This window comes from Hylobates moloch, unplaced genomic scaffold (assembly GCF_009828535.3).
Source record: "Hylobates moloch isolate HMO894 unplaced genomic scaffold, HMol_V3 SCAFFOLD_8, whole genome shotgun sequence".
NCBI lineage: Eukaryota > Metazoa > Chordata > Mammalia > Primates > Hylobatidae > Hylobates > Hylobates moloch.
The window spans coordinates 45,165,044-45,186,033 of record NW_026652283.1 but is presented as its reverse complement, the minus strand read 5'-3'; the positions used below and the strand labels follow the sequence as shown (position 1 = coordinate 45,186,033).

General features: G+C 48.3%; 2 protein-coding genes across 14 annotated transcripts in view; one reads left to right on the top strand and one right to left on the bottom strand.

Annotated features, from left to right (window-relative positions):
* The window catches only part of ERI3 (ERI1 exoribonuclease family member 3), a 133,060-nt gene extending 126,619 nt beyond the window's left edge, over window positions 1-6,441 (top strand). For all 8 annotated transcript variants that reach the window (XM_032160609.2, XM_058443386.1, XM_032160603.2 and 5 more), the window contains one exon: window positions 5,871-6,441. In XM_032160609.2, coding sequence (XP_032016500.1) covers window positions 5,871-5,900 — 30 coding nt within the window. In that variant the 3' untranslated portion in view covers window positions 5,901-6,441. The remainder of the gene's footprint in view (window positions 1-5,870) is intronic.
* A 392-nt stretch (window positions 6,442-6,833) lies between these two features.
* The window catches only part of DMAP1 (DNA methyltransferase 1 associated protein 1), a 56,768-nt gene continuing 42,611 nt past the window's right edge, over window positions 6,834-20,990 (bottom strand). For 3 of the 6 annotated variants that reach the window (XM_058443381.1, XM_058443382.1, XM_058443383.1), the window contains exons 2-12: window positions 14,183-14,366; window positions 13,679-13,828; window positions 13,084-13,175; window positions 12,628-12,823; window positions 9,035-9,193; window positions 8,749-8,916; window positions 8,265-8,450; window positions 8,029-8,100; window positions 7,630-7,702; window positions 7,198-7,490; window positions 6,834-6,948 (exon numbers count right to left, since the gene is read on the bottom strand). In XM_058443381.1, coding sequence (XP_058299364.1) covers window positions 6,889-6,948; window positions 7,198-7,490; window positions 7,630-7,702; window positions 8,029-8,100; window positions 8,265-8,450; window positions 8,749-8,916; window positions 9,035-9,193; window positions 12,628-12,823; window positions 13,084-13,175; window positions 13,679-13,783 — 1,404 coding nt within the window. In that variant the 5' untranslated portion in view covers window positions 13,784-13,828; window positions 14,183-14,366 and the 3' untranslated portion in view covers window positions 6,834-6,888. Of the gene's footprint in view, window positions 6,949-7,197; window positions 7,491-7,629; window positions 7,703-8,028; window positions 8,101-8,264; window positions 8,451-8,748; window positions 8,917-9,034; window positions 9,194-12,627; window positions 12,824-13,083; window positions 13,176-13,678; window positions 13,829-13,951; window positions 14,107-14,182; window positions 14,367-20,990 lie in introns of those variants that run through there. The other 3 variants (XM_032160600.2, XM_032160602.2, XM_032160601.2) reach the window with 3 other exon arrangements.

Below are 20,990 nucleotides of genomic sequence, written 5' to 3'. Positions count from 1 at the left end.
TAAGTATGTCCTGTATGGAGCTGGGGCTGCATTTAATCTGGCAGTCCTGTGTCAAGCAGGCCTAGGCACTGGCACTTTGCTCTCAGGGCATTACTGCTGCTAGGATGTCTGGACAGACAGATGTGGCAACAGTTGAGGTTCTAGAATGTGGACACACCCAAGGATCCTGCCGTGTCACCCTTACCATGCATGGTTCCTGCTCCTTGCACTGTTCTCCACACCCACCTCCCAACCACCCTACCCTACCTCTGCTGGTCCCTGTTCCATGGACTCTTGCCACATTCCTCACCATGTCCTGAAGATCACTAATAAAGTGTGTTACCAAGCTAAGCATTCCACAGGCAGGAGGCCTGTGGAGACTCCAGCAGACCTCAGGATGTGTCAGCATGTTCCTTTAGGCCACACTGCCTCTTAGTCCCGTAAGATCAGCAGCTTGCCACCCTACTGTCCCTCCTGTTCCCCCAGCTTGATTGGCTTCTTTGATCATTTCACATACATTCTCTCCTGCCTCCAACAGACACATGTATGGGAATTGTATATATGATACAGGTGTCATTTCAAAAGGGTAGGGAAAGTGTTGACAGTTCAATCAATGGTGGTAGGACAATTGGCTATCTATTAGGGGGAAAAAAGTTAGAGTTTTTATTTCTTACCACACACAAAAATAAATTGCAGACAAATTAAAAAGTTAATATATAAAAAAACGGAAAGTATTAGAAGAAAACATAAAATAGTTTGTGTGTGTGTGTGTGTGTGTGTTTAATAATGCCGAGATAGAGAAGCAAGACATTAGCCTAGAAACCATAAAGAAATGCCTGACAAATTTAGATGTCCCATAGGAATATGACTTAACTCATCCAAAGCTAATATGATGTCCCATAGGAATATGACTTAACTCATCCAAATTTGCACCTTCCCTGGTATGCCTTATCTCAGTGAGTGGCACTGAGATCCTAGATGCTCCCCCTCTGCTGTCCTAATCCACCCATTAAGGACTGCTCGTTCTATTTCCTAAAAATTCTCTTACCTCCATCCACTTCCCCCACATCATCAATAGATCTTCTCCTCCATTTCCACTGCCACTGGCCTAGTTCTGGGCCATTATTTCTGGTCTGGACCATAGTACAATCTGCTCATTGATCTGTCTGCCCTCAGGGTTAATCCTTCCAATCCTGTCCTCACATCTAGGATGATAATTCTGAAACAAGATTCGGTACTGTCATTCCCCTCCTTAAACATGTTAATGTCCATCATTCTCAGAATATTAACATCTTAAGCTCCTTTGTTTAGCATTTGGGTTCTTCAGGATTCCCTTTAGTCAGTCACTGACCACCAGCTTCATCTCTTGCCACTCCCTTCTGATTCTTCATCCCCCCCACCCATCTGATAAACTTATTTGGACACTCCACATTTCACCTCCATAAATGTGCCTATACTATTTATTATGCTGAGAACACCTTCCTCACCCCAGCCCTAACTAGATGGTCTAGCTCCCCCCGCCATCCCCTAAGACCTCCGCTTAACTTTGGAATATTTTCCTAATCCTCAAACAGAACTAGATGACTTTTCCATGTGTCCTTTTCTCATAGCACTGCACACCTGACAGGGCTGTCTTTGAGTTCCTTGAAGGCAGGGAGCTACAGAGTCTTGCACATCCCTCAAAAGCAGTATGGTACAAGATCACTGAGCATACAGGTGTCAGTACATGTTTGCCGAATGAATGAGTACATGAATGAATGGACTTCTAACTTCTTGGGTCCCCTTCCTCCTGAGGGTCTCCCTAGCCCAGGCCCTGCTTCCTGTCCACTACCACTCAGTTCCCAGGTAAGTACTGCTAATAGAGAATATCAGCCTCAGGTTGCCCTTTGTGAGCTCTTTCTGGGTGTCCTAAGTGATCTGAGCAACCTTCTGTGTACAGATTGTCAGGCAGACATTTTACTGTCCTTGGGCCCAGCCAACAAGCTTGTCCTTCCTTGTAAGGTGCTAGCCCCACTAATCTTCTTTCAGGGATTTATGCAGCTGCACTCCTCACATTATGGTCTTGGCAATATAAAAATATTTCCAACACTGAGAATATTAATGCCCCAAAAAAGAAGAGGAGAGGGTCATCTTGTCACAAATTGATGATCCTGCAGAAACATAAAAACAGGTCAGCCTGGCCAGGCGTGGTGGCTCACGCCTGTAATCCCAGCCCTTTGGGAGGCCGAGGTACAAGAATCGGAGGCAGAGGTTGCAGTGAGCTGAGGTCATGCCACTGCACTCCAGCCTGAGTGACAGAGTGAGACTGTCTCAAAACAAAACAAAATGAAACAAAACCAAAGGTTAGCCTTCTAGAATTTGAAGGTGAGGTAGAGGCCTCTTGGAGGCCTCTATTGTGGGTGCAAGGCTGTGTTCCCTGCCACCCCACTCCCACCCTACAGCAGCTTCATGCTGGCCTCCTTAGCTCAATGAGAGGTGCTGGAAGGCAAGCCTGCTAACCCAGGTGGCCCCCAGAGCTTCAAGCAGAAAACTTTCCAAGACACTGTGTTGCCACCAGACTCACCCTGCTGCTCTCTCTCTCTGAATATTTGGCCTATTAAAAGCCCCAGATCTGTCTCTAGTGCTTCTTCTGCCAAGCTTCCTCACTTTCTAGCAGGGCCATAGACTTTAAATATATATATATTTGTCAAGGCTTCAAGGGCTGGAAAAAGAGCCTGGAGCTGGAAGCCCATGACTGCCATTCCACTGACTTGTTAAGTGAACTGGAGCAAATTTCTTCCTTTCCCTGGTCTCTCTTTATTGTAGTGGGCCAATTGCAACAAGTTAGACTGCAGAAATACCCAGTAAACAGGATCTGAAGTCAGAATTTGGAGTGAATGCCAATTGGTTTCACTAAGTCTTCCCTATCAGTCATCTGTGCTATCAATTGTATACACTTTCTCACCACTAGGTCCTCCAGAAAACTAGCTTCCTTGCCTTCAGAAAGAGGAGGTATTCCAAGCATAAAGAACAGCATGTGCAAAGACGTGGGTGCAACACCTTGTTTGGTCCTCACAATAACAGCAAGGCCATTATCACCCTAGTGGAGGAACCTAAGTATTAGAGACGCTAAGCCCTTGCTGCGTGATGTGCAGCCAGTGGGAGAAGTTAAGATTGGAAACATGTCTTTCTGGCTCCAAAACCCACTTTGTAATTTTCAGAAAACAGTGAGTGGGTTCTTGAGATTGGAGTCCAGGGATTGAGGGTTGAGCATGGCAGAGACCAGAAATAGCAGGGATCAATTTTTGCGGAGCCTTTAAGACATATTACTGGTGTAGACTTTAAACTGAGGGCAAGGAGAGCCACTGAATGGCTTTAAGGAAGAAGAACATGATCAGATTTATGTAAGAAAGATCAGTTTGGCTATAAGAATGAATTGGAGGGAGAAAGAGGACAGCTGTTGTAATCCAAGATGATTAGGCAGAGAAGAAGAAGAGAAAATCTGCATAAATTCATACTTGATTAGATTTGGAGAGTGAGGGAGAGGGCAAAGTGGCAACATGACTCAGATTTCTTTGGGCATTTTGGGTGGATTATGTTGCCATTCACTGGGATGGAGAACATAGCAGGGTGAGGGGTAAGAAGCAGCTTGGAGAGAAAATTAGCTCATGATTGGACGTTTAGGGTTTACCTAGAAGGAGATGTTCAGGAATATGTGGTGTAGAGCCCATGAGCTGTCCAGGCTGGAGACGGTGATCTCCAGCAGGTAGCTGAAACTCACGATTTAGATGAAGTCATCCAGTGTGTAGAGTGGGGAGAGGTCAAGGACAGAGACTGGGACATGGGGACTCTCTCCCAGCACAGGTGGGAGAACAGTGCTTGCCCACTGGATGGCTGGTGGCCTGGGGGTTGGGGCTGGGACATTCACTTGGGCCAGGGGAAGCAAATTGAACGATTTGTCCAGCAATGAGGGAGGAGCCAGATGAAGTCAATAGAAAACTAATTTTCTTTTCTGCTGGAAGAAATGAGGTGTGTGGCCGCTGGGTAATTGCAGATAACGAGGGGACTTATTCTTAATATGCACAGCGGCCATGGTCCCTAGGGTACCGGAGACAGGAAGGACTGGAGGTGCCCTGATAGGGCCAGACTTATTTGGGAAGAAAATCACCCTATCATAGTCCCTCTGTTGGCACCACCACAGCCCATGGGCCCCATCCTAACCCCTCCCCCTCTTAGGCCCCTTCCGGTTCCATTCCCCTTCCTGTCAACTGCCTAGCACAGCCCCTCCCTCCTTCACCCACTACCCCCAAAGCACAGGCACACACACTAAGAGAGACAAATGATGGGGCCTCAGCTGAATGGGGTGCGTGTCCGGCCCATAAACCATGGGGATGGGTCACGTCTGGAGTTGCCATGGTCGCCACTACCCACCCATCTGTCTTCCCACTGTTCTGCCTCAGACCAGCCCGTATGGCTTCCTGAGTCCCTGGGGGAAGGTGTCACCTCTCTGTGCCCACATCCACTGCAGGTGCATCCACGCTGATCTGTGGGAGACAGGACCCTGTCTGACTTGCCTGCCCAAAGCAGGCTCTGCAGAGCCAGGATCTGGCTAGTGATACAGGGCCTGGGCTGATTAGAGACTGTGCCCTCCTACTGCCCTTTTCTAGTGCTGGAGGGTCCCTCTTCCTAGGCTAAGGTCCTGACAAAGGTGGGCCTTGACATGCAGAGGCTTCCTGACCCCACCTTGACCTTAATACCCCCCCCCCCCACTTGGTTATGACGTTGATGTACAATATTTCTACAATCACAGCATCGATCCTGTGAAGGCTGGTGGTGGCTGAGGCCCTGGTTATGGCCCAGGAGCATTTAAGGGAGGTAGGAGAAGAGGCAGGTGAGGGGATAATGAGTTTGGTGGCTGCTGTGGGCAGCTGAACAGAAAAACTCAGGCACTCAGGCTGTTTCTCTCCTAGGCTTCCTCTAGTGGAATAAGCTCTGGGCAGGTGCACCTCCTGCTGGTGGTGGTGGTGGTGAAACAAATCCTGGCCCATGTCCATGACACTGAGGCCCCAGAGGCCTGATCCTCCAGCCTCCAGGGTTCTAGGACAGTTGAAAGCATCCAATACTGGAGAAACTGTTCGTGATAGAGTCTGATACAGGCAGACATATTCCACATGAGGTATGGGCAGAAACAGGGCCCAAAAAGGTGACTAGCACCCACTCTGAGCCTACTGGGACAGAAGCAGGGCTTCCGCCGACGTATACAGGACCCTCCCTGTCCTGTTGGAGCTCCACAGGAACAAGTGCCCAGGCAAGTTGCTGTCTGAGCACACACAGGGCAGGTGTGTTTCCCAGGGCCCTGGCCCAGCAGTGCCAAGCCTTGTGCCTTGTCACTAGTGATTATGGCCTGGGTCACATCTCCCACACACACGAAAGTGCCGGCAAAGTCACCCTGGCCATGGGTGTGATGAATGGCCGCGCAGTAATGAAATGGAGACATCAAGGCGGGTGGCGGGAAGACAGAGTGTGGCGGACAGGCCGTCCCCACGCGGCAGCAACAAGAAGGATCGCCCAGCGGCCGGGGGCCGTCAAGGGAGAAATTACACATTTACTCTGCCTTTTTCTTACTGCGACGGCGCCCATACATCACCGCTGGGGCCGGGGCGGGACATGCCGGCCAATTTCCAGCGTGAATTATGGAACCGAGAAGCATCAAGACCAGGCTTCCTGCTGGCCCAGCATCACCCACCCCAACCTGAAGCTAGGGATGCTGCCACCAGGGGATGGGACCACCCTCTCTAAAGCCTGTGGCTCCTGAATCTGACCCTGCTTCCCACCCCCACCCTTGTAAGAGCACCTGTGGGCATGGAGGGGAAGGATCTGGGGCCAATCTAAATGTCTTCTCTCCTTTTTAGACGACTGCAAGAACATTGCCAACATCATGAAGACACTCGCCTATCGAGGCTTCATCTTCAAGCAGACATCGAAGCCGTTCTGATTGGCCGAGGACAGGATGGGGCAGGACAGGGTAGCTGTTTGGCCTAGCCCAGAATCCTCCTCTCCCTCACCAGAGGGGAAGAGGGAGAGTGGCATAGCTCTGTGTCCAGAGTGTCCCCAGCTGCCCTGTGGGCTCATGCCCTTGGCGTGGGCTTGTGCCCTTGCAAGGGCTTGGCCACTTGGCCCTTCTGGAGCAGACACTTTGTGCCCCCCATCCCCACCCCTCAATCTCAGCCCAGTATCAGCCCCTCCCATTGCGGGCCTGGGGTAGGGGGACCCAGGCACTCACCGCCTCCTCCCTGGTACACAGGCTTCTGTGGGGCCACCAAGCCCCCCCTGTGCCCCCTCCCATCCATAGTGCATGGTGTGTGGTGCCCCCAGGGCTCCAGGACAGATCAGGCCCCACCTTGTGTCTACCCCCATCCCCGCTGTGAACGTGCCACTGAATAAAGTCGGGGAAACGAGGCACTGGGTGTGTGTGCAAAGCCATCTGTGTGTGTGAGGCTGCTGCTGCGCCAAAGCTGTCAGGATGTGAAGGTAGGTAAAGCATGCTCCAGACTGCCTCTGTGCACAAGGCCATCCGTGTGTGACTGGCCGTCACTGCAGCACCTGTGTCACCCTCACTCAATATGCACACATCTGTGGAAGTGTGGGGACCATCAGTACAAGCTGTGTGCAAATCTTGAGTGTAAACCACAGGTGCTCTGAGGTGCAGGATTTTGGGTGAAACTGGTAGTGGTTAGTGGTCAGAGAGCTGCTAAGGGCCTGAACGCAGGCAAACCTACCTGCCACCCTGTGGAGTGGCTGTGACAATCCCCTCCTGGCCCACCCTTCCCACTAGGGGCATCAGAAGTGAAGGAAAGGAAAAGGAAGCAGCCCGGTCCAACTCAGCAGCTCTATTTACATAACAGCGTTGCCCACACCCCGTGGGGCCTCTCATGGCTTCTTGGCTTTCTTCACAGAAGATGAGCTGGAGGCCGACTCCCGTCGCTTTCTCTGAGGATACACAGAAGGCATTGAGGTCAGTGACCCCCCAAGGCCTGAGTCAGGCTTAGTGCATGTGTTTCACACGCTCAGGGACAAGGACGCCCACTGGTCAACCCACTCCTCCCCTCAGTCTCAGACCCGCACAGAAGTGATGATCATTCCTGCTGCAGGCACTAGAGGGAGAGGAGCCCCTACACCCATGTGCATGCGCTCACTTGCAGGGCCCAGGCATGCCTCCCAGCCTGTCCAGACTCTTACTGAATTGGGTGTGAGGGGTGCGCCCACCACATCAATGATGGTGTCCTTGGGGTCAGGGCCAAGTCCGGGTTCAGTCACTGCCGGCTCAGCAGAGGCCGGGCCTGGGCCTGATGCTGGTGTGGCAGGGCCCCCCAGCACACCAGCCCGGGCCAGTGCCTCGTGACGGTGCCGCAGCATCTGCAGCTCATACTCGCAGTTGGCACAGGCCTGCTTGAGCTCGTAGAGCAGCACCAGGTCGCTTCGCAGCTCATTGAACATGTGCACCAGCTCCTCCGTAGGTGTCGGGCTCAGCTCTGCAGGCAGGCGGCGGGCAGCACGGGGCAGAGCCCAGGTGTGGTAGAGGGCCAGCAACGTGAACTCCCCTCCCCCTGCCCAACCTATATCCACAGCTTCGGGTGGGTACACCCTATGGGGCCCAGTCCCCACACTCACCCACACCAAGCTCCAGCAGCATCTGTTCCAGGGCCTTGATCTTCTTCTGTCCCACAGAGCTTGGCAGTTTCATCTGCAATGAAAGCTGGCAAGCTAAGCCTGTCCCAGCCACAAGAGGCTTAGGATGAAGGGGACAAAAGGCAGAGGGAAAGACAGTGGAAGAGAGATGGTAACACATGGAGGTTAACTATGGGCCAGAAAAGGAAATAGCCAGGAAGCTGAATATAGTGAAAGCTGTGACCTTAGCCTGGCCACATCACTGAGATCCTGGCAAGTGCCACCTCTGTCTGCAGCAATCTCTCCTACCGCCCCATCCCCACCTGCCTGCTGCGTTTGGGCCACATGGAGCCCACAGCAGAGCCCAGGACCCAAACATGCTAAAGGAGGTGACTCACGTACCCGTTGGCTCCGCAGCGTGACACCTGCAGACTTGAAGTCTGGAAACTTGATGCCTGCAGTCTCAGGAACAGCCTGGGGGAGAAGGCATTATGGAGACCAAGGTGTCACAGGGAGAGGGCCCAGGGTTAGTCCCAGCACCCCATCAGCACTGGGTGCTCTCAGAACCCTCCACTCGGGGTGGGGCCTTGTGCCAGGTGACCCTTCCACCCTGAGCTAGGCTGGCGGAACCTCCGCACCGGCTTCTCAGCCTCCTTTTTCTGGGGTAGCTTCTTCTTGGGGGCCTTGCGCTCCGTGCGCCGCTGCTCTGCAGTGGTGTCTGCCGCTGTGATCAGCTTCTGCAGGTCCTGGCTGCGTTTCTCCCGCTCCTTCTTCCGGGCCTCGATCTTGCGCAGCTCCTGTAGCAGGTACTCCTCCTCTGCCACCTGGGAAAGTGAAGGATGCGAAGTGTGTGGGGCATTTCTAGGAGTGAGGGTAGACACGGAGGTGACGGGGTGCTGGGCTGTCTGTGAGGGAATCTGAGAAGTAATGGATCATGAGGGAGGTGAAGGGCTATGAAAAACGGGGGATGGCCCATGAGAAGTAGGAATGGGCTTGGGGCAGTTAGTAGGGTATCAGTGGGAGGCAGGGGGACCTGGGAGTGGGAGTTGAGGGGTACGGAGGATGGAGACAATGAGCAAGGGGTTTGGGGCATGGAGGACAGGTATGTGGCCTTGGGCTTACCTGCTCTGGGGTCCGGTTGTAGAGACGCTCAAGCTGTTCCTTCCGCCGTCGTTCGTGCCCAGCATCAAATACTGGTATCTTAAGGTCTGTGCCTGGCACAGCTCGCACGTTGGCAAGCTTAGCACAGATGTGGTAGTACCGCTCCTTCAGGTCTTCCACAGAACGCTTCTGAGGAGCAAGACAGGGTAGAGGAATGAACATTCAGGGGCATATGGAAGAGATGGCATAAAAGTAGGGCCTGCTAGACCCAGGAGCTGGGCACACATGCAAATGCACAATGGCTCACCTTGAACTGCTGGTGGTCATACCGGTCATGGATAACAACAAAACGCAGGTCAAAGCGGCGGCTGAGGTCAAAGAGGTGGTCAGTTTCTGCCTTAGTCCAAGCATCATCGTGGAGATAAAGCTGGTACTCCTGCTCCGAGTACACAGGCACCTGCACAGTCTACTAGCACAGAGGGACACAGTAGGGGCATGCCCACATCATGTCATGTCCAGCAGGCTCCAGCCCCCAGTGACCACAGCTCCTCCTGTTTGTTGCCAGCCCCTGGGCCTGTGCCCCTGCAGCATGGAGTGAGGAAAGAACCTGTCTGCTTGACTAGAGGTCCTAGCAGGGTTTGGGACTGTAGCCTGCCTCTGATTTATTCCAGGATCAACTTCACTGTCTCCAGCTCCAGAGCCTCAGTCATGGGACACACACTCCTGCCCCCATAGTTAAGGTGAGGGGCCCACATGTAAGTGCTTCTGTGGAGTCCAAAGGTCAACTCTGGGGTAGGACAGATGGCTAATTACCTGGAGAAAGGCCCAGCAGCCCCTAGTCCATACAACTCTTGTCTGAAGCACTACTGCCACCCAGTGGGCACAGTGGGACTTGCTGCTCCCCCAGAGTTTGCCAAGGTCAGGCATCTCTACAGAAGCTGGGCCTGAATCCTACTCCCAACATACGCAGCACTGTCAATGCCCCTTCCTCCCTTCTTCCACGCCCCCAATCCTACAGACCTCCCCCAGAGACAAACAGCACTACCACCAGCTGGGTCTGTCAGAGACCCAAGGAAGGAGCCAATGCTAGACTAGATCAGGGAAGTCTCTCTTCTCAGTTAAAGACCACAACCAGCTCCAAAACTGGTCGCCTTTTGGACATCTCCTACTGGAGGTCCCCCATGCACCTCAAACTTAGCTCAGTACTGAACTCATGTCCCTCTCTCAAACATTATCTTCTCCAGTCTGGATTTCAGTCAATATCACCATCATCCAACCCGGCTGCTCAAGCCAGAAACCTGGGAGGCATCTTAATTCCTATCTTTCCCCTTGACTCCTCCCCTTCACCAAATCTGTGGCTTTTACCTCCAAAATTTCTGCCTCCATTGCCACTTCTCAGTCCAGCCAACCCACTGTCACGTTCCTGGATCAGAGAAATAGCCTCCCTACTGATCTCTGCCCACATTCAATCCTCTTCCAATCAATTCTCCATCTGCAGCTAAGACATGATCTCTTTGAACAGTGCTGCTTAAGGGATAGTCTGCAAACCAGTGCTGTTTACACTTACCCCTGGTCTATGATGAGAATGGAAACTGAGAGTAGACACTGAAAAACTTACATAACAATTTTACAGCAATTGTATGCTGTTGAATCTAATATGAAGAAACATGGACTTGTATTCTGTCTTTATAATTTTATTATCTTTATCAGTCTCTGATGGTTTGGAAATAAAATAGAAAAATGTCCTTCACCACAGATTATTTGAGACACACTGTCCTAGTGTTCTAGAATATCTATCTTATCACTACCCCCAACTATCCCTTATTAAACTCCTCAGAGGCTCTCCATCTAAGATAAAGCATCTTCTAGATAATTCACAAACTCCTAAAGAGTAAGGGTTGTCCAGTTCATCTCGCACCTTTAGGACTCAGCACACTGTATGTATCAGTGTCTACCAAATCAATTAATGAACATGCAAATAAATGACCTGGCCTCCTCCTGTAGCCACTGTCCCTCATGAACCCTAAACTGCAGCCAAATGACTAGCAGTTTCTAGAACATAGCAGACTTCCCCCTTGACCTCTGCTCTTGCCTGAAATGCCTTCCACTTCCACATGCCTTCTACCTGGATAACTTTCTCAACCTTTTGAGCTCTCAAAGGCATCATCTCCTCTGGGAAGTCTCTCTGGTTTCCCAGATTTGGTTACGTATTTCTCCTATGCATTTTAATTCAATTTAACTAAAAAACAAACCAACAACTCAGGGCCATGTGTGGTGGCTCACGCCTGTAATCCCAATACTTTGGGAGGCTGAGGTGGGCAGATCGCTTGAGCCCAAGAGTCTGAGACCAGCCTGGGAAACATGGTGAAACCCGGTCTCTAAAAAAAACACAAAAATTAGCCAGGCATGTTGGTACATGCCGGTGGTCTCAGCTACTCGGGAGGCTGAGGTGGGAGGATCGCTTGAGCCCTGGAGATGGAGGATGCAATGAGCTGAGATCACACCACTGCACTCTAGCCTGACAGACAGAAAGAGACCCTGTCTCAAAGAAGGAAAAAAAAAAAAACTCTCAGGAACTGTGCAGCCAGTTCTCTCAAGTAGCTCGTAGTCAAGTGGGGAAGACATTTTTTCATTCATTCAACAAATATTTACCATGGGGCTGCAATACCTATGCTGGAGACACAGTGCTGCATATGACAGGCAGGGATCTTAGCCTCTCAAAGCTCATACTGCAGCTGAAAAAATAATTTTGGTACCGTGTGGGAAGTTTGATGCATAGGGTATAACAAGTGACACTCCAGCCTGGGGACAAAGATTGGTTAGGGAAGAGGTAAATGAGGCTTTTAGGCTCTAAGTCTAGGCTATTCCAGGCTGCAGCAGCTGTGTGGCCACACTGTACAATGACTTAAGTAATGGACTAGGAAACCTAGCCCAATCTAGCTCTGTCTCTCACTGGCTGGGTGAGTCTGGGAAGGCCCTGCTCTGCTGAGCTACAGAGATAACTCAGCTTGGACTAGGGGGCTGGCACAGGGGATGAAGAATATAGTCAGAGATGTGATTTATTATGGAAAAAGAATCAACAGGACTCAATAAATAGATGTATCACTGGCATCTAGCTCAAATGCCACGTTCTCAGAGAGGCCCTCCCTGACCAACCTAAGGTAGGACTCCCCTACACCTACAAGTTCACTCTTTATCTCATTTCATATCCATTCAAATCCTGGTTTCGTGTTATTGATGGCTCTTATTTGAAAGACTCCAATTTATTTCCTTACATGTTTGTTGTTTGTTTTCCCCTACATTCTTTGTTCTGTTGTTGATTTAAATACTGTGAGGACTAAGGGAGAAGACTAAGTCAAGGATGGTCCCCCAAGTTTCTGGTTTGGGCAACTGGGTGGAAGATGGTGCCATTCACTGAGATGGGGAACAGATTTGGGACTGACAGAGGGAAGATGATGAGCTCTGTTCAGGGTACCTACCTGATGTAAGGTACCTGTGGAGCATTCAGAAAGAGATATTAGTAAATGACTGGATGCGAAGGAACCACTGCTCTGGATTGGTGACATGTAGAGAGGGTAAGTGAAGCCACAGGGTTCATACTAAGAAAGTAGAGAACAAGAAGACTAGAGCACCTAGGATACAGCTCTGAGGAACAGCAACATTTGAAAGACCAAGAAAAGCCATGAAAAACCAGAGCAGGTCCGGGAAAGAACAGGATCTCTTGGGCAGAAAAGACCCACAGAGTCCTACTCTGCATGCATTTGCCACGAGGATTGAGTGGGTAATCACAGTTGGGCATAAGCGTGCCCCCAGAACCAACCCTAGGAGACTGGAGAGCTCGCACAAATAGCTCAAAGTGGGAGGGCAATCTTGGCCTGTGTCCGAATGAAGGTAGCTCACCTTATTGAACCTGGCAAAGGGGTAGTCCTTGCCCTCCTCCGCTGCACGTCGCCAGTGGAAGAACATTGCTCCGTCCTTGCGGGCCGGGTTGGTGAATGGCATCCACTTCCAAGGCCGCACCTTCTTGGAGCCCAACTTGGCCTTCACTGTACGGTATCCCTGGCCAGTGTCACTGGGTAGCAGTGGGGGTGCATCCCTGGCAGTGAGGTTTAGGGAGATGGGAGGTTAGAATCAGAAGGTGTGTTAAAGAGCTTTTTGTCCCAGGGAGCTGATCTACCCTACCCTATAGCAAGAAAGTCATGTCCTGGAGCAAGAGATTTCAGGTCCTCCGCATCCTGCTAAGCAAGCAGGAGCTCTTGCTGGGGAGGAGAAAATTGGAAGAGAAAACTAGGAGTTAGGGGCATGGCAGGTGAATCAGGGGCCAAAACCTGGGGGACTTGGGACTCCAATACTTGCTTCTTGTCAGAGTAGAGCAAGGCATAGACTTCCCGGTGCATGCCCTCGGGCCTCTTGAAAGTCAGTGTCTCAGAGGACTTCTTGGATTTTTTCTGAGGAAGGAAACCACAGAAAGGAACCACAGCCTAGACCCTTTCCTGAAAATTCTTTAGCCCAGCTCAATCCCTGAACAAACCAGCACCTACAGGGTCAATGACAGGCAAACTGACACACTGTAAAGGCACAGAAACCCACTCCCAGGGACACCACCCTACTCCCAAATCAGAGCAGTCCCCTCCCCATCCCACCAACTCTCAGACTATTACAGTGTCTTGGTCGCTCCCCAACAATATCTTGCAAAAATCACACTTGCCTGGTCCTCTCATCTCTTAGAGGTGTCATACCCTCTTGGTCCCACCATCTCCCACGATGTCCCACCTCCTCCCTCCCATCAAGGATGACACATATTCCCTGTCCTGTTATGTCACCCCTTTTATCGCCCAACTCACTGTAAGTGTAGCACCCATCCCTTGCCCCATCTCTCTTCCGTTGTCACTCCTCCCCATCTTCACTCCCCTACCCTCCCCTAGCCAACGCTTTCAGGTGCCCCTGCTACCTTGTCCGGGTTGATAATGTCCTTCTTGCTGATGGTCCCAGAGGCTGCATCCCCTTCTGGACCCCCGAGTTCTAGAATGTCCCGTACATCCGCGCCCGTAGCCATCGCGCCTGAGAGATGGGGGAGCCACCGGAGGTCAAGGGTCAGTGCCTGAGGAAGGACCAGGCTCAGGTCAGGAGGCGGGGCCAATCCAGACCTAAGCGGAGGCGAGGTGAAGGGGCGGGCCAAGAGGAGGGTGGTCCAGGTCAGGTCGGGGTTCTGCCTGTGTCCCACCGCTTGGATGTTCCTAACGGCCCCTTCAGCCACCTGGGCCCTCGCACCTCCGCACCTGGGTCGCGCAGCTGCAGCCCCCACTACCACTCCCCAGTCCCCGCAAAGCCGCGGCAGAAACTTCCGGCGGTGCTCATTCGGAACGCGGCCGACAGAAACACTTCCGGTCGGTGTTGTAGGAAACGGAGCCGACTGGCAACCGAGGGTGAAAGCTACTGGCCGTGCTGAGCTTACCACCGTTTGGTTCTCCCGCGAGCCTGTCTTCGTTGGTGCACTGCCTGCTTTCTGGCATTTTCCCTCTACGATGCTCCGTTGCGTCTCAGGCAGTGAAGAGATACCAGAACTTTGTGACTTTGGGAAGTCACTTAATTTCTCTGGACCTTTTTCTTCATTTGCAGAATGGAAATTGTAATGGCACCTGTGTAAATGAAAGACCAAGAATCCTTGTAAAACATTAGCACAGTGCCTGGGACATTTACTATTTTTTTTATTAAATGAGTTAATGATTTGAATTGCCCCCTCTTCATTAAGTACTGATATGTACTAGGCACTGTGCTAAGCTTGGAGGTGAAGAGATAAACTTTAAATTGTGATAAGCTTGAAGGTGAAGAAATAAGGCAGAGCTTCCTAGGGCGGCTGCCAAAATGGAGTAACGTGTGGGCCCTCATTTGCACCTCCTCTGATGGAGATATCTGTGGGTTGTGGCCTCGTGGGGCTTTCCTGGAGGCCAGCTTCATGGCACTTCACTAGTGCAGGAGCTAGCTGCTCTCTTTGGGCTACAAAGAAGCCCAAAACACAGCCCCAAGCACGAACCAGCTTAGAAGTATCCCTCAAGGGAATAAACCTGGAGATCTTCCTGGAAAGAGAGAGACAGACAGGAGGTCCTGAGGAAGGGCAGAAGGGACAAGGAAAGCAGCTCCCAACTTCAGCAGTCTGCAAACCAGCCTGTCAATTTGAAGGACACATAGCCTGGGGGATAGGGTGGGGCTTGTTAAGGCATTAAGAAGGCCAGACCCCAAGACCTGCCAAAGATAACCAGCAGGGACTAGAGGAGCAGACAGTTTGCACAACTTAGCTATAAGTGTTGTAGCCTGTTCTGGCCTGGAGAAGACAAGGGGATACAACAGCTGTAGCCACAAGCCTGACTAGGCCCCAAAACTTTGGAGAACTAGGTCTGGAGGTACAAACCTGTTCCTGGGCCTGATTCCTGGATGGATCTACTGAGCTCCAAATAGTTTCCAGAGGAAGCCACAGTCTTACAGCAGAAATTGTCCACAGGGTAAGGAAATGGTCCTTGGAGCCAGAAGGGGACAGAGCAATTGGCTGCCTGAAACACTTGACCCTAGTTGTAGTTAATTAATTGTGTAATTATTTGTTTAATATATATCTCTAATAGACTCATTTCTGTGAAGACAGGGATCACAGTACATAAATGAATGTATGTGCCAGGCACTGTTCTAGACTCTGGGCATGCAGTGGGTGAACGAGATACAAATAGCTACTGGTGGAGCTTATATTTAGTGGAGAAGGAGAAACACTAAGGAAATAGACAATAAAATTGATAATGTAAGTTTTGATGGTAACAAGAGCTAGGAAGGAAATGAAATAGAGCGATGGGTTGGAGAACTGCTTTCCATAGTCTGGTCAGGGAAAGTTAGTGGTCTCTCTGTTTTTATAAATGTGTATATACATAGAAAAAATTCTGGAAAGGACTAAACCGAAATGATTCCATCACTTGTTTTTATCTGGCAATTTATATTTTCTATACTTTCTATAATGAATGTGTACCTCTTCTATAATAAAAGGAAGGAATGAAGGGAAGAAGGAAAGACAGGCAGACTGTGCGCTGTGGAAGGTGGACCAGGCCAGAGTTTAGGAGACTAGAGGGCAGTTGTGACTATCTAGGTTAGAGGTGTTGGGAAACTGAACTAAGGTTGTAGCAGTGGCAATGGATTCCAGATGTTTAGAGAAAGATGACCATGTTATCTGCAAATAATGACAAGTTTATCACCTCCTTTCAATTTATACACCTTATTTCTTTTTCTTTTAGCATTTTCCAGTACCTCCAGTAATTGGTTAAACAGCAGGTGTGGTCGTGGGCATCCTTGTGTTTTTCCAGATCTTAAGGGGAGTGCATTTAAATTTTTTCTATTAAACATAACATTTGCTCCAGGTTGTTTGTATATACTCTTTCCCAAATTAAGGAACATTCTTCTTAGTTTTCTAAGAGTTATTTATTCCTTAAGGTGATCATCTTTAGCAAAAAAAAAAAAAGCTTTTCATCAATTGTTATCAGTTGATATATTTATAAGAATTATCTCCTTTAGTCTACTACTGAAGTGTGTTAACAGATTTTGTGATGTTACATTTATGGAATGAAATCCATCTGATCATAATACATATGTAAAGAAGGTATACTTTGGGGCTTAGCTAGCTAATAGTTTATTTAGGATTTTTAAAAAATCAATTTATAACTGAAATGGGCCTATAATTTTCTTTTCTTTTAACTATCCTGATGTGATTTTGGAATCAGAATTATGCTTGTCTTCTAAAATGAGTCAGGAACCTTCATTCTTTTTCTACCCTTTGAACAATGCGCAACACACACACATTCACACACACACATACATTTTAGTTTAGTAGAAATGACCGATAAAACCCTCAGGACTTTTTTTGTTTGGGGGCAAAGGGAGTCTTTAAGGATTATTTTAAACACTTATTAGTCTATCTCTTCTTGATTTCAACATTAGTAGTTTATATTTGCCTCACAAGAATAGCTAAAAGTGAAAAGACTGACAATACCAAGTGTTGGTGAGGATGTGAAGCAACAGAACTCTCATACATTACTGGTGGAAATAAAATTATTACAACCACATAGAAACATTGACACTATCTACTAAAGTCAAACATCCATATCCCTGATGTCACAGCAGTTCTACTCCTAGGTATATTCCTAAGAGAAATAAGTGCTTATGTTCACAGAAAGACATATACAGAAATGATCATAACACTGTTATTCATAATAGTCCCAAACTGGAAACAATTCAAAAGTATAAATAATAGTATAGTCATACAATGGAATACCACAAGCAATGAGAAAGAAAAAAATACTGCTACATGCAAGGATATGAATGCATCTCACTGACAAAATGTTGTATGAAAGAAGAAAGGCACAAAGGAATACATAATGTATAATTTCATTCACATGAAGTTCAAAACCAGACAAAACTAATCTATCATGATAGAGATCAAAACAGTGGGAGGGGCACCAATGGGGAGAAGGCATGAGCCTCTTGGAGTGCTGGGAATGTTCTACATCTTGATCTGGGTGTTGGCATACATTCCTATGTAAACATCGTTGAGCTGGTACATTTAAGAATGTGCCTTTTATTTTATGAAAGTTATACCTCAATAAAAAGGAAGCAACTACTAACCATATAGGAAATAATTGATAAATTTGACTATGTAAAGGTAAGTTACAACCCTAGGGTTAACAAAAGTTAAATCTTAAAATTTAGTGTTTTGTTGACCAAACAACAAGGAGGTCTTTGTGAATAAATTAATACCTTCCGTTACACCTATGTGAATAAAACTCGACAAATAAAACAAAAATCAGGCTAGGTGTGGTGGCTCATGCCTGTAATCCCAATACTTTGGGAGGCCAAGGTGGGTGAATCGCTCGAGCCCAGGAGTTCAAGGCCAGTCTAGGCAATACGGTGAAATCTCATTTCTACAAAAAATACAAAAATTAGCTGAGTGTGGTGGCGCACACCTGTCGTCCCAGCTACCTGGGAGGCTGAGGTGGGAGGATCACCTCAGCCCAGAAGGTTGAGGCTGCAGTGAGCTGTTATGGTGCTCCATATGGAGCTCCAGCCTGGGTGACAGAGCAAGACACTGTCTCAAAACAATGACAGCAACAAAACATCAGATCAAATCAGAAATCACTAAAGAAACTTGGATGGGCAAATCTGTGCTTATGAACGGTAATAGACCCCAAAGAGGGACTGGAGCAAGACTGACATCTTTCTCTGCCTGTATTTTGAGTAGACTTGCAAATCACATCCCTCAATCAGGGAAGAAGTGAAAAAAAAAAAACAAGCACTTTGTTCCTGGAGATAAACAAAACAATACAAAAATAGGGCCACACTGAATAATTCTAAACCCAAAATAAATGAAAGCTTTATTCTTTCCAGTACCCTACTACTGATGCCGTAGCAAAGACAACTTTATTCCCGATTTTTGCAATGCTGATCTCTGACAGAACTCTCATAATTTTGAGACAGAATTGCTGTTTTTCCACCATGAACAAATTGGTAAGTTTGCTTATCTTTTTTATGTTATATTTATTATTTGGTTAACCAGTCCTTCTAAAGTCTGGACTTTCTTACAGAATTTTTTTTGCAAGTCAATTATTTTGCTTTCCAAACTAAACTAAGTAAATAAAAATTAAAGTAAGAGATAAAGTGCTGCACCTTGCTCCACCCACCTTGAAGACAGAGTTACAAAAGTTGGTGGTCCTGTTTGGATTTGGAGGAATATGAACAATATTTGATCATGCTCTGACTCATTTACAAGGTAACCTATCAGTTTTGAGAGGGGCCTGGCTCAAGAAGGGGTTCTGTGTGACATCCAGGTCACCGTGCAAGATATGCTGCCATTTAGGCCGGGCGCGGTGGCTCACGCTTGTAATCCCAGCACTTTGGGAGGCCGAGGCGGGCGGATCACGAGGTCAGGAGATCGAGACCATGGTGAAACCCCGTCTCTACTAAAAATACAAAAAAATTAGCCGGGCGTGGTGGCGGGCGCCTGTAGTCCCAGCTACTCGGAGAGGCTGAGGCAGGAGAGTGGCGTGAACCCGGGAGGCGGAGCTTGCAGTGAGCCGAGATTGTGCCACTGCACTCCAGCCTGGGCGACAGAGCGAGACTCTGTCTCAAAAAAAAAAAAAAAAAAAAAAAAAGATATGCTGCCATTTGGGACTGATTATCCAACAGACCCAATGATATTGGAATTATCTGGTGACAAAGATCTCATGTATAGTCTCTGGCAATCCTAACAGCAGAATCACAGCACAGCCACCCAGAGTTCTGAAAATACAAAAAAAAAAAAAAAAGAAGAAGAAGAAAAAAGAAACATCTGGGCATGGCTGTAGGCATCTGTAATCCCAGATACTCAGGAGGCTGAGGCAGGAGAATCGCTTGAACCCGGGAGGCGGAGGTTGCAGTGAGCCAAGATTGTGCCATTGTACTCCAGCCTGGGCGACAGAGTGAGACTCTGTCTCAAAAAAAAAAAAAAAAAAAGTTTGCAGGCTGTGAGGGCAGTTCAGTTTGCAAGGCAGCCTGGTTGTCCCATGGACAAGCATTCAGTGTCTATCAGGGCCGAGGAGCAAGTGGAAGCTCTTTCTCAAAGAAAGATCAGTTATTTGCCAGAGGGCATGGCTTTCTTCACAAATCTCGGGGGCTTTTGCAGTGTTCCTCCTGGGCTTGGGATAAACTCTATCAGCATGGTGACCTAAACATGATTGGATCTGGTGGGCCATGCAGGCCAGGGGGCATATTGACTTACCTTGCAGCCTAGACCAATTCAAGAATTTCCCTTACTCAGATTTCCTCTGAATGCTGACAGCCTTTCAGGTTACTGAGTAAATGGGTGAGTGCACGACACTTAAAGATGATGTGTGTTGCCCCAAAATTCCGAGAAAGGCACCAAGTACCATATTGCAACTCATCTAAGATGCTATCAACTGTAAGGCACGCCTTCATTTATATTTCATGACGAAAGAACGTTTTTAAAAACACCATCAGGCCAGGCACGGTGGCTTATGCCTGTAATCCCAACACTCTAGAAGGCTGAGGCAGGAGGATCATGTAAGGCCAAGACTTTGAGACCAGCCAGGCAACACAGCGAGACCCCATCTCTACAAAAAAATTAAAATAAAAAAATTAGCCAGGCGCAGAGGTGTGCACCTGTGGCCCCAGCTGTATGGGAGGCTGAGGCAGGGAGATCTCTGGAGCCCAGGATGTCAAGGCTGCAGTGAGCCATGTTCATGCCACTGCACTCCAGCCTGGCTGACTGAGCGAGACGCTGTCTCAAAAAAAAAAAAGAAAAAAAGCCCACGATCAATTAAGCCATGATTACCATTCATTATAAGATGCATTGCCATTTCAGAGATGTTAAAATGGGGGAGAGGGTGTGACAACAACCTTGCGAATGTACTAAATGCCACTGAATTGTTCATTTTAATTTTACGTTAGGTAGATTTTACCTCAATAAATTATGTTTTAATGTGAAAAAATATGCATCTTAGAAACTATAACATACAGTATTATTTCTCTTTTTATGTTTGGGGTTTATAACGTGAAGCAACTTGTTCTCATGAGGGAACATTGTGACATATCCTATAACACTAGACCTCCAGAAACGTCACTGAGATGTGTTTTCATGGGATTTGCAGTTTGTTCTTCAGTGTACCTGGGGGATTGTCTCCAGGACCCCCATGTATACCCAAATCCATGCATACTCAAGTCCTGCAGCTGGCCCTGCAGAACCTGTGCATAAGTGGACATGCGCAGTTCAAACCCGTGTGTTCAAGGGTCCACTGTACTTTATTTCAGTGAATCTAAGTTGCTTTGACCCTAGTGCATTCTTGATTTACCAGAAGGTGTCAGAACTATCACCTCTATTTCCTCCTGCTGACAGTGATTTTAAGAAGTCATCCATTAGCCACATCAGGGGAAGAAGAGCCATTTCTGCTGGCAAGAGAGAGGCTCAAGAGGGTAGAATCTGGGATGGCCTGAGTTATCTAAATGCCTTCTTTTCTGATCAGTGCCCCAGCATTCACATGAGAGACCTGACAGTGTGTGAATTTCACTCATATTGTGCTACAGCAATTATTGGTATCACATTTTGAATTTCAATTCCAGCTATAAATAGCTCCATGGCTGCAAGAGATAAATTATTTTTATCATACACATAGAAAGTCAATGATTTGAGACTTATCTTGAGCCAAATTTTAGGGTATTGAGCTCTTTTTTTTTTCAGTCTG